General features: G+C 32.7%; 1 protein-coding gene across 1 annotated transcript in view; it reads right to left on the reverse strand.

Annotated features, from left to right (window-relative positions):
- Positions 1–12,500, reverse strand: part of LOC144958375 (uncharacterized) — a 135,823-nt gene that overhangs the window by 112,018 nt on the left and 11,305 nt on the right. Inside the window, exon 2 of the mRNA XM_078890346.1 lies at positions 7,404–9,061. Within this exon, the coding sequence (XP_078746472.1) occupies positions 7,404–7,953 (550 nt within the window). The 5' untranslated portion in view covers positions 7,954–9,061. The remainder of the gene's footprint in view (positions 1–7,403; positions 9,062–12,500) is intronic.

Below are 12,500 nucleotides of genomic sequence, written 5' to 3' on the forward strand. Positions count from 1 at the left end.
GGTCAGGCGCCCCTTTCTCCATTAAATTGATAGTTACATCCACCCCACCACCACATCTTCCCTCTTCCCAAGGTAGGTAGGTGGTTTATTATACAGGGAGAGAATGGATAGCCTACCTACCTACTCCCTGTAGAGTACACGAATTTATATTATATCACCGATAAAAAAAAAATAAAAAATTGAGCTTTTATATAGCGCAATATCCCAGGGGTTCCCTTAGCCTAACAGCAATACTTAACGTGTAGGACGAGACATGACGCTTGTTAAGCGATATTACAATAATTATTTTTTTTTCCGACAGAGACAACGGTATCAACGGCCAGGTACCTATTTTATACCGGAGTACGGTGAGAGGATGTAAGTAAAGAGCCTTTTCCAAGGACTCAACCATGCGCCGAGCGAGGCTCGAACCCATGACCTTCCGATCCGAAAGCGAGTGTCATACCATAAGACCACATAGTCGCCCTAAATGTGTTGAAAACTAGGATACTACAAAATAATGACCATAGGCTTTTTGGCATAGATAATCATACCTAACTAGTTGTACCTTTTTTTTGTTTAATTCGTAGTTTTTTCAAGACATATTTAAAATCAAATTAAAATAATATTTAAAAAAAAAAAAAAGAATCTTAAAAACTGTGATTTTAAAGAAATTGTACAAATTAAATGTCTCAGTTTTTGTTTGTTTATATTACTTCTTGTATCTAGTTTATTTGTTTGGTTTTTATTTTTAGGTTTTTTAAATGTTTATTTTTGTTGTTTTTTTTTTTTTGTTTGGTTGGGCTTCTTTTTTTTTTTTGGGGGGGGGGGTTGGATTTTTTTTTTTTTTTTGGGGGGGGGGGGGTCGGTATTTTTTAATTTTTTTTGGTAAGGTATTGATTTTTTTGTGGGTTTTTATTTTGTTTGTTTGTATACGTGTTTGCTCTTTGTTCTTTTGTTCTTTGTTTCTTAAACCCTTTTTTTTTTTGGTCAATTTGGGGTCATCTTAATTCATCGACACTTTAAGTAAAAAATTTCTGGCCGAATTTTTTTTCTTATGATAATTATAAATAATAATAATTAGCATATTTCTATAGCATCTTTCGCCGAAAACTCAAAGCGCTTTTAAAAAAGAAAAAAAAAGGACATTGTTTATCCAGGTAACAATAATATTGCAAATCCAATCAACCAATCATCAAACAATAATAGCATTTAACGGTCATCAAAAACATCATCAATACAAAAGTCACATAAAATACATTTAAAACTCAATAAAGTAAATAATTTTCTGAACAGATATGTTATCAGGAGGTTTTTTTTTTTTAATGTCTATTGAGCTCGAGAATCTCACAGATTGAGGGAGATCATTCCAAATCGTGGGTCCGAATTTCATAAGAGACCTATCGCCAAAATATTTAAGTTTAGTTTTAGGAGATGTTAATAATTTTAAATCGTGGGATCTAAGATTTCTCAGAGGTACGTACGGTTGGTTGAATGTAGAGAGGGACAGAAGACTCAAATTAAATACTTAAATGTATTTTGTTATTTTTTTAGTAGTACATACTACTTTTAGAAGATTATGATAATGATAATGATAATGATGGCTTTTGTCAAAAAAAAAAAGATTTATTGTGAACCAACCTGGGAGAGATTAAAATAATTTTATTTTTTTGACATAGGATGTAAATAGACGGATATATATATATATAAAAACTATAAAACATATATAGAGGATTATAAATAACCATATTAGTCTAACGTCATAATTTAACATGGTCTGTGATGATAATGTTATTACGATAATAAATATAATATGCCACAGAAAACTCTGACGCACTGTGATAAAATCAACGATAAGTATTAAAATTGTAAGCTTTTATTTATTATACGAAGACATAGTATACTGTGGACGTTGCGGGTTTCCCCTTTATCAACAAAACAGGATGAATTAAATACTGCAGACGAATGAGATAATGTGATTGTGATAGTGGCGTTTTAAAGGTGGAAGGATTCATCTTAACAACGCCACAATCACATCCTTTTGTTTTGTTGATATAGGGGAAACCCGAAACGTCCACAGTATTTGTCTTCGTCTAATAAATTGAAGCTTAACAATTTAATACTTATCGTTATTTTAATTTTTTTCGATCGAGCGTCAAGCAGCAACATTTTCATGATGATAAAAACAAGTACTTATAAAATTTTGGCCTGAAAATCCGTCGTTCGATTATCGATTAATCAAGACGATCCACATCATGTTAAAACACTCTCAAACCTGGACTTCACGGAATTCTCAGGTTTGAGAATTTCTGATTTTAAAAAAATGTGGCTACAAGACTAAGATAAATAATACAGATAAGTATTGAATTTAAAGCTTTTTAATTTATTAGACGAAGACAGATGCTGTGGACGTTTCGGGTATCCCCTTTATCAACAAAACACGATGAATGAAACACTAAGGACGAAAGAGATATTATGTGTGAATGGTGAAGTTAGGTGAACAAACAAAAACAATGATGGGAACAATGACGGAAACACCAATGTTGTTGTTTATTCACCTTAACTACGCCATTCACAAATAATATTATCTCTTTCATCCTTCGTGTTTCATTCATCGTGTTTTTGTTTTAAAGAGGAAACCCGAAACGTCTACAGTATCTGTCTTCATTATTTATTATTATTATTATTATTATTATATTATTATTATTATTATTATTATTATTATTAATTATTATTATTGTTATTATTATCATTATTATTATTATTATTATTATTATTATTATTATTATTATTTTTATTATTATTATTAGTATTATTATTATTATATTATTACTATTATATATGTTTATTATATTATTATTATTGTTTATTATTATTATTATTTTTATTATCACTTATATTATTATTATTATTATGATTTATTATTATTATTACATATAATCATCATCATTATTATTATTATTATTATAATTATTATTATTATTATTATTATTATTATTATTATTATTATTCATCATTATTATTATTATTATATTATTATTATTATTATTATTATTATTATTATTATTATTATTATATTATATATTATCATTATTGCTATTACTATTATTATTATTATTATTATTATTATTATTATTATTATTATTATTATTATTATTATTATTATTATTATTATGAAACATAAAATTACTATCAGTAATCTAAGTCGATGACAAAAGACCTTTGCAGCATTTCTTTTAAAATCCTTCAAAAACTTCAGTCGCTTCTGTTGGGATTTAAAATCAAAAGGAGAAAAAAATCTCTCTATCTCTCTCTCTCTCTCTCTCTCTCTCTCTCTCTCTCTCTCTCTCTCTCTGTGTGTGTATATATATATATATATATATATATATATATATATATATATATATATTCACTCTCTCACTCTCTATCTCTCTTCTCCCTCTCTCCTCTCCTCCTCTCTCTCTCTCTCTCTCTCTCTCTCTCTCTCTCTCTTGTTTTTGGGGTTTTTTTTTCCTTTTGTCGCGAACTGCAAGATATATATTATTAAAAACCTTCTATTGATTTATGGATCTGTTGTCAAAACCGATTAACGTGGCTGATTGACTTTTATTGATCGATTAAGCCAAACGTGTCACCAGTTTACCGCCTATTTTGTTTAACCATTTAACTGACGTACTCTGGAAAAAAAATCGTATTTAAAAATTTGGCCAGAAAACTCGTACTTCAAATACGATCGATTTAAATGACTCTCATCTTGGCAAAAACTATTAAATGTGGGATTTGATGGAATATCTCATGAAGTCCCAGGTTTGAGAGCATTTGCTAAGATGAGGGTCATTTAAATCGATCGATATTTTTAAGGATAAGTTTTCTGGCCAAATTTTTAAATACGATTTTTTTTTTTTCTAGAGTTAACGGGTTGTTATAATCTGGCGTGTTTAACGAGAAGACACTTCGTCTGTTTTATTCTATTTTAGTTGGGACTTTTTCCCCATTCAAAAGTTTTAAATATTTTACACAACCTTTTATAAGCCGCGTATATCTTATGTATTTTACTCGAATTTGTAACCGATTTGTCTCAAAAAAGGTATTAGTCTACTAGACGGTGTGTTGTGTTTGGTGAACGTGTTGAAAAGTTAATCCACAATTAACAAAAATGGATATTGTATTGATTGATTACGACCGGTCTGACGTGTACTATTTTAAAGGTCTGACAACCCAAAATATTATGGGCTCATTGTTGTATTGGATGGAAAAACTCTCAAACCGAAAGCAAATTTTAAAACAAGCCCATAATACGCTTCAACAGTCGTAACGTCACTTCCCTCGTAATGACGCACGGTAATTTAGTAACTGGCTCTAGACTATCGGAACAATGGCGGACGCCATTATTTCTCCGACGAGCATAAAAGTGTATCCAAAGGAAAAAAAAAACATTATAAAATTGATCATGTTTTGACTTTGGCACATTCTGACCACAAGACATATGAAAAGTTCTAGCCAGCATGAGGAATAAAAAGTACTGAATTTCTTTGTTTAGAACCACGATGGCCGCCGTTGCTGGGCAACGTGACATCAGACTATTGAATCCAATTGTGTTCGAATATCAGACCAGCTTATAACATGTGTTTGCGCGATTGATTTCGTGCTCAGGATATAAGTGTTAACCCTCTCCTTACCACCGACAGCAAAATCGTCACATTTGTTACGACACAATATACGTTTTTATCTTATTCAGATTTATTTTGTACATCACAATGATCTTTGTTTAATTAATAAGAACATAAAGTTGTTTTATAGAGATATTGTTTGAGTTTTTTTTTTAAGCAATGTTTCTGCTGGGTAAGCCTGGCAATTTTTGGGAAAATACTGAAAATGATCAGTAAGGAGAGAGTTAAATAAATAGAACAGATAGCTCGTATTTCCTCTTTATTCATTTATTTCTTTCTTTTTCAAAATTCATTTTTCATTTGGAAGTCATGCATAGCACAACGTGACGTCATCATGCTCTACGTCTGTCTTATGATTTCTATTTATAGAACAAGAGAACAAACCGTGTTAGTTAAAAAAAAATAATTTTTTAATCCATATCGTGGATTCATTACAATATTGTGATGGACGCAGTAATCGATATTGATGCTGTACGTATAGGTAAAATACTCACCACCTCCGTCAGCTGGATATAACGTATCAACCTACAAAACTATGTGTAACATACTCATTAAACGATCATAGTCTGACTGATTGATAGAATTAAGTGAGAACTCATCAATAAAATGGCTGTCTAAAAACAATAACAGAGAGCTGAATGAGTGACGTCAAACCCGTTCCCTCTATATCTTAATTGAATTTCAAAGAAATGTGACCAGCCGCTTGAAAACAGTATTATGTAGGGGTAAATATTATGATGTTTTAAGTGTATTAATTCAAGGCAAAACTGATGAAACAAACGTTAACATTGAAACCCTGTTTGTAAAGTATTTGCTATGGTTCATCAACTCCAACATTAATCAATTTTCTCATTCTGATAATTTTGACATTATTGATTTTAGACGAATAAATGAAAGGAGGATCCAATGGATGGATGGATGGTAGGATGAATGAATGAATCAATCAATATATCATATAATCAATAATAATATGAATGAATGAATGAATCAATCAATCAATCAATCAATCAATCAATATATCTATCAATGAATGAATGAATGAATGCATGAACGAATGAATGAATGAATGAACATTTGAATGAATGAACGAATGAACAAATGAGTGAATGAATGAATGAATTAATAGCTGATTATATTATTTGGTAAGATGTAGGATAAACGAATGAATAAATTAATGATTTATCAGATTTAATTAATTAAACCATAAATCAAACATTCAATCCAATTAATTGATCGATCAATTAATTAATGATTAAATAAAAGGTTTGATGAATTTGACTTGTAAATCACCCCTTGCCAAAGGGCGCTGCAAACAAACTCAACATTTGTATGTAATTATGATAATATGTGACCCATTGTCCCAGTGCGGTGTTATGTCGGGATCCATGAAAATGCGCCATATATAAATAAATCAATGTTCATGAACGAATGAATAAATTCATTCAATGTTAACTAGATGCATAATAAGTAGAAAACGGTAGGGGCTGCCTGAAGCCTGTGATCGTGAAATACTAACGAAAATGTGAAATTGGAGAGGCTTCGTATAGAAACGATAAAGACAATGGACGTTTCGGGTACAACGATAATACTTCACCTAATATGTTACAGTGAATGACATAATCAGTCGGATGGTGAAAAGGTTTGAACTGAGACATTGCCAGGTTTAGTTAGAAAGTCAATTTTTATCCAAAATGAGTCCTTGTCATAAATGATTAAATCAACCCTTTTTTGTACATCTTCAGGAAATATCAAAGCTTATTTTCACTTCTAAATATTTTTTTACAGCTAGTCAAGTTGAAAAAGTATGAAATTTGAGAAAAGTTGCTGGATACCTTTCCCATACATCTGACCATAACTCATGAAAAAATCACCCGATTTACTTCAAATGAAGAATAAAATGCTCTGGTGAGCCTATTAATATTCTTTCAGATAATGCAAAAAAAATTTAATCCAAAATTTTCACCTTCCGACTGATTATGCCATGCACTTGACAATTAATAAATATAGTTAAGGATAAAAAATATGACACCCTTTCTAAGCATTTCATGAATGAATACGGTTAAAAAATCCATCACACAAATCAAACGTCAGATGTCAATGGAGATCATCCTAATTGCCGAAAGTGAGCAAATTGGGAGTTGGTAGTCTTGCCCAAGGAAAAATAACAAAAGCACCTCAAGCGGCGGGGCTCTTACCTGAAGCCTAACAGTACTCGGTTTAATGCCTGAACCACACTGACAACCTTTCTCTCTCTCTCTCTCTCTCTCTCTCTCTCTCTCTCTCTCTCTCTCTCTCTCTCTCTCTCTCTCTCTCTCTCTCTCTCTCTCTCTCTCTCTCTCTCGTCCGAGAGACAGGAGAAAAGATTGATTGAACTATATAGCACTGAAGATGAAGACATCATTAAATGGACTTTTTAAAAAAACTTGAGCTTTTATATAGCGCAATATCCACTAACGTGCTCAAAGCGCTTACAAGGGGTCTATGGCCAACACCAACACTTGGCATGTAGGACGTGACATGACGCCTGTTAGGCGATATTACAATTTTATCGGACAGAGACAACCCTATAAACAGCCAGGTACTCAATTTGCACCTGAGTACGATGAGAGAATGTCAGTAAAGAGCATTTTCCAAGGACTCGACGTCGAGCGAGGCTCGAACCCATGACCTTCCGATTAGAAAGCGAGCGGCATACCACAAGACCACATATCCGCATTTAAGACGAGCGAGAGACAACAACACGGAGATACTCACCTACTATAGACATCCAAGGATAAAACGATGGTGTGTCCGCATCACCAGGAACTCCCACGGTCTTCGTACAAGGCGATAACGTGTCAGCCCTTCCTTGAACAGGACCACAGTTCGCACCCAACTGCGCATCCATCCCGTCTCCGAATCGTCCCATTCCCATGTTGGTCATATTTGGGTACCCGAACGGGGTCCGAGCTGCCCCCTGCAATCCCATACGAAAGTCCGTATGGGTTCTATGCTGCTGCTGTAGCGCTGCGTCCATTCTGCAGGCGTCAGCGGCCGTGTTGTAAGCGGCGCCCATGTAATATCGAGGGTTCCTGTAGTTTCCAGAAGGACAGATTTCCGGGATATTCAGAAAGTGCTCCATATTGGCCATGTAGGAGTTCCCTTCTGCGGCGGTCATGCCAGCCGGACCACCCGCTGCTGCTGCCATGCTGTTGTGCATGACGTCATCAGTTCCTCCAGTTCCGGTCATGTAACCACGAGGGCTGGTGCCAATGCCGTGGGTGACGGAAGTCCCATTGTGACGTAGAGGAAGGTAAGAGCTCATGTTGACGACTGCTGATGCCTGATGCCAATTGAGGTCTTCTTGGAAGTTGTAGAGGATGTTGGAGTTACCCTTGAAGTTGGGGATATTGTCAAACTCCAAATTAATATCGAATTTCAGCAAATGTTTAAATAAATGTTTATCTTTGATTGTACTTGATAACAATGATAATAAAACTTATTATTTGTTTTTCTGTTATGGTAGACTAAGTAGTAAATATGGATTGTTTTTTGTTCTGTTTCATAGAATTTATCAATTAACAATGCTTGAAGAATGATGTGTATGTCATATCAGGGCTGGCACTTGATGATAATGAATAATGTGGTGGTGGTGGTGGTGGGGGTGGTGGGGGTGGTGGAGGTGGTGGTGGCGGTAGTTGTGGTGGTGGTGTTAAGGATAATTAATTGTGCTAATTGTTGATATTACTTTTTTCAATTTTTCAAAGCTTTTTTTTAACTTTGAAGACGGGTTTGAACACTTTTAGGTCATATTAGTGAGTACTAATGCTTGCTTATGAAGCTACTGTTGCAGGTTGATGTGAGTGATGGTTTTCTATATTGATGATAATAATTGGGCCCGCAGGGCGGGAGGGTGTGGTTGAAGAATTGTAATCACTGCAACAGTTAGTAGATATCAATTGAGCAATTATTTTATACCATGGTCATTGTGCTCGGTTCTGTTTCCTGTTTCCTGTTTGTTGTTAATAGCTGCTTGCTGTTTCCTGTTCGTTGCTGGTTGTTTCCTGTTTTCTGGTTGCTGTTTCCTGGTCGTTTACTGTTTGTTTCCTGTTTTTTGGTTGCTGTTTCCTGGTCGTTTACTGTTTGCTTACTGTTTGCTGGTTGCTGTTTCCTGTTCGTTGCTGGTTGTTTACTGTTTTCTGGTTGCTGTTTCCTGGTCGTTCACTGTTTGTTTACTGTTTTCTGGTTGCTGTTTCCTGGTCGTTTACTGTTTGTTTACTGTTTGCTGGTTGCTGTTTCCTGTTCGTTGCTGGTTGCTGTTTCTTGTTAGGACATATAATAATTATTTTCTCTCCCGTTGCTCTTGCTCTCTTCTTGCTGGTTTTCTTGTTCTTGTTGATAGAGTTAGGGGCCAATATGCACTGGGTGAAAACCTGAAATGAAATATATAAATATCATGAAAACAAAATTATGCAAACACAGGGGATAAAACTTGTCAAATTTCAAACATTATCTCTTTAAGAATTTGCATAAAAGATACATAAAATTGAGGAGGTGACATTTCTTTTTAAACTTGAGCTTTCATATAGCGCAATATCAACTAAGCATGCTCAAAGCGCATTACTTTTTTAGTTCTCTGGCCAACAGCAATATTTCATATGTAAGAGGATAGTTGACATGACGCCTGTTAGGCGATATTGTATGATTTTTTTTTACTGACATAAACAACGCTATTAACATCCATTTAGTCATTTTACACCTTGAGTACGGTGAGAGAATGTGTGCGTAAAGAGTCTTTTCTAAGGACTCAACTATTCGCCGATCAGAACGGGACTCAAACCTATGACCTTTCCGATCTGCATCATGTGCCATACCACTAGACCACATAGACATTTTTTTTATCCTGCTAAGTCGCATTTTCATAATTCGGAGAGAACTTCAACTTTTTTATTTGTCATTATTTTTAAATTTTTTTTAGTTGATTGTTTCTTGTTGTTTTTGTTTTTTTTTTTGGCGTTTTTTTTTTATTGTTTTGTTTTGTTTTGTTTTTTAGGGGGGGGGGGGTTGGGTTGGGGATTATTGTTTTTAAAAAAAATTTGTGTGACTTCTCAAAGAAATTACCCTAAATGTTTTGAAAGTTCATATTTTTTATGTTGATTCTAAGGTGTTCTATGGGGGTCCCGATAGCTCAGTTGGTAGAGCACTCGCTTCACAACGCAAAGGGAGCAAGATCAGTCGAGGGTTTGTTTTTTTCTGATCTCCCTGTCCATCGCCAGCAGTAAATGGGTAGCTGAATCTGTTAGACTTGGAGGAAAGTACTTCGCGATAGTCTAGTGTCCTACCCAAAGAGTAGCAAGCAATTGCCATTGTCCATTTCACGCTATAGAAACTGGGTATAAACTCCAGCCCAATGGTTCTGAAGGACAACTTCTATTTTAAGGTGTCCTATAAATTGTATGAAAAATTTAAGTTTTTAAAAAATGGCAGGCGTAAACAGCAGAAAAATTGATTTTTTAAACTCAAACAATCTCTCTACAAAACAACTTTTGTTCTTATTAATTAAACTAAGATCATAGTGATGTACAAAATAAATCTGAATAAGAAAAAATGTATATTGTGTGGGTGGTAACAAATGTGACGATTTTCCTGTAGGTGGTAAGGAGAGGGTTAATAGGTTTCTAGCTAAAGTCATCTCTCCAAATAAACGTGAGTCACGTGGTACATCCTGCGTATGTTTCTTTAAAATATTTTTTTTTAATTAAACATATAAAAATGATATATTGAATGAATAAAGAAATGAATGATAGATGATAAATAAATAAATTAACAAATAAATAAGATATGATTAGATAGATGAATAACAAAATAAATGATAGATAGATAGATAGATAGATAGATAGATAGATAGATAGATAGATAGATAGATAAGATAGATAGATAGATAGATAGATAGAATAGATAGATAGATAGATAGATAGATAGATAGATAGATAGATAGAATAGATAGATAGATATAGATAGATAGAATAGATAGATAGATAGATAGATAGATAGATAGATAGATAGATAGATAGATAGATAGATAGATAGATAGATAGATAGATAGATAGATAGATAGATAGATAGATAGATAACATTAATATATGACAAATCACCTCAAAACGGTATTATGTCAGAATGAAACATTCTGAAAAGAGTAACTGGCAATACTGGGTAATGTAAAGGTTGCTGTTCGAGGCTCGAAGAAATGAATAACAATGTGAAATTGAATGTAGGCTTCAATTTAATATAGGAAAGCAGATAAAACAACGCCACTACCACATTATCTCATTCGTCCGTAGTGTTTCATTCATCCTATTTTGTTGATAAAGGGGAAACCTGAAACGTCCATTTTATCTGTTTTCGTATATTAAATTAAATTGAATCTTACATTCAATTTCACATTGTTATTTACGAAAAGAGTTGATAAATTAAACTAGGAGGAATTGGTCATCATAATTATTTTTTATTGTTTCATTGTAAAGAGCTATCTTTATTCTCCTCAATAAAATAACATAATATTATAAGCTTAACCAGGGTCTCATACATAGATTAGAAATTCATTTTTAAGCAACGGAATTAAAGCGACATAATAATAATACCATTTTAAATGAATAAATACTTAGGTAAATCAAATCCAATGATTGAATGAACCAATCAATTGATTTATCTAGTGATGGATAACGTGTTAGATAAATGAATGAATAGATAACTACTTGGTAAGTAAATCATTAAATAAGTAAATAAATAAATAGATGAATTAATCAATAAATGAATAGATGGATAAATACATAAATAGATAGATAAATAAATACATAGATAGATGAAATATATAAATGAAATATATAAATTAATAAATGAATAAGAAGTATATAAAAAAATAAATAAATCAATCAATAAAAATGAAATAGATGAAGAAAGAAATAATAAGTATATATATATATATATAATATATATATATTAATATTAAATTTAAAATGAAATATATATATAATTAAATGATAAGTAAATAGATAACTAGATAAAGAAATGATAAGTAAATAAATAAAGAAATAATTGATAAGTAAATTGGTGAATAAATAAGTAAATAAGTAAATGAAATTATGTAAATAGATAAATAAATAAATGATATGTAAATAAATACATAAATGAATAAATAAATGAAACAAATAAATAAATAAATGACAAGTAAATAGATAAATAAAATACAACATCTCGAGTAAATCAATCTTCTTTGATCTAGTCCTGTTATCTCACAAAACATGTACACACATAGCAATTAATGTGTAACCGATAATCTCCCACCCTTTGTAATCTGTTATCGTTAGAACCATGGACAAGATAATCGTTCCAATAAATATCACCAATCTCACCCAGAATGGTGTATCTATCAAAGACCCCCTTGCTGAGTTTGTACAGATAACAACTTGACAATATCAGAATGTAAACATGGAAATATTTATTTAGAGAGAAAAAAAAAAAGTATGTAGTTCTTAAGAGTCATAATTGGCTCCATGAAAGAAATTTTCCTTCAGAGCCATTTTGAGCCATGGAGCCGGATCTTATCCCGGTTCTTTCTATAGTCTGAAACGGACAATAGCAGCAATTGCTTGCAACCCTTTTGATAGGACGCCAGGCTGTCGTAAAAGTACTTGCCGCTAGATCTTATAGACCCAACCACCCGATCACTTGACAAGATGAGGGGTCATTTTAATCGATCGATATTGAAGGACGAGTTCAGCAATTTCAAGACTTCCACATATAGATAATGCCTGCAGGATTCACAACATGCCATCCGGAGTATAACACAACACAAACTTCGTTGTACAGAAC

Source organism: Berghia stephanieae, chromosome 12, assembly GCF_034508935.2.
Source record: "Berghia stephanieae isolate SIO BIC M18660-M18661 chromosome 12, UCSD_Bste_1.3, whole genome shotgun sequence".
Taxonomy (NCBI): Eukaryota; Metazoa; Mollusca; class Gastropoda; order Nudibranchia; family Aeolidiidae; genus Berghia; species Berghia stephanieae.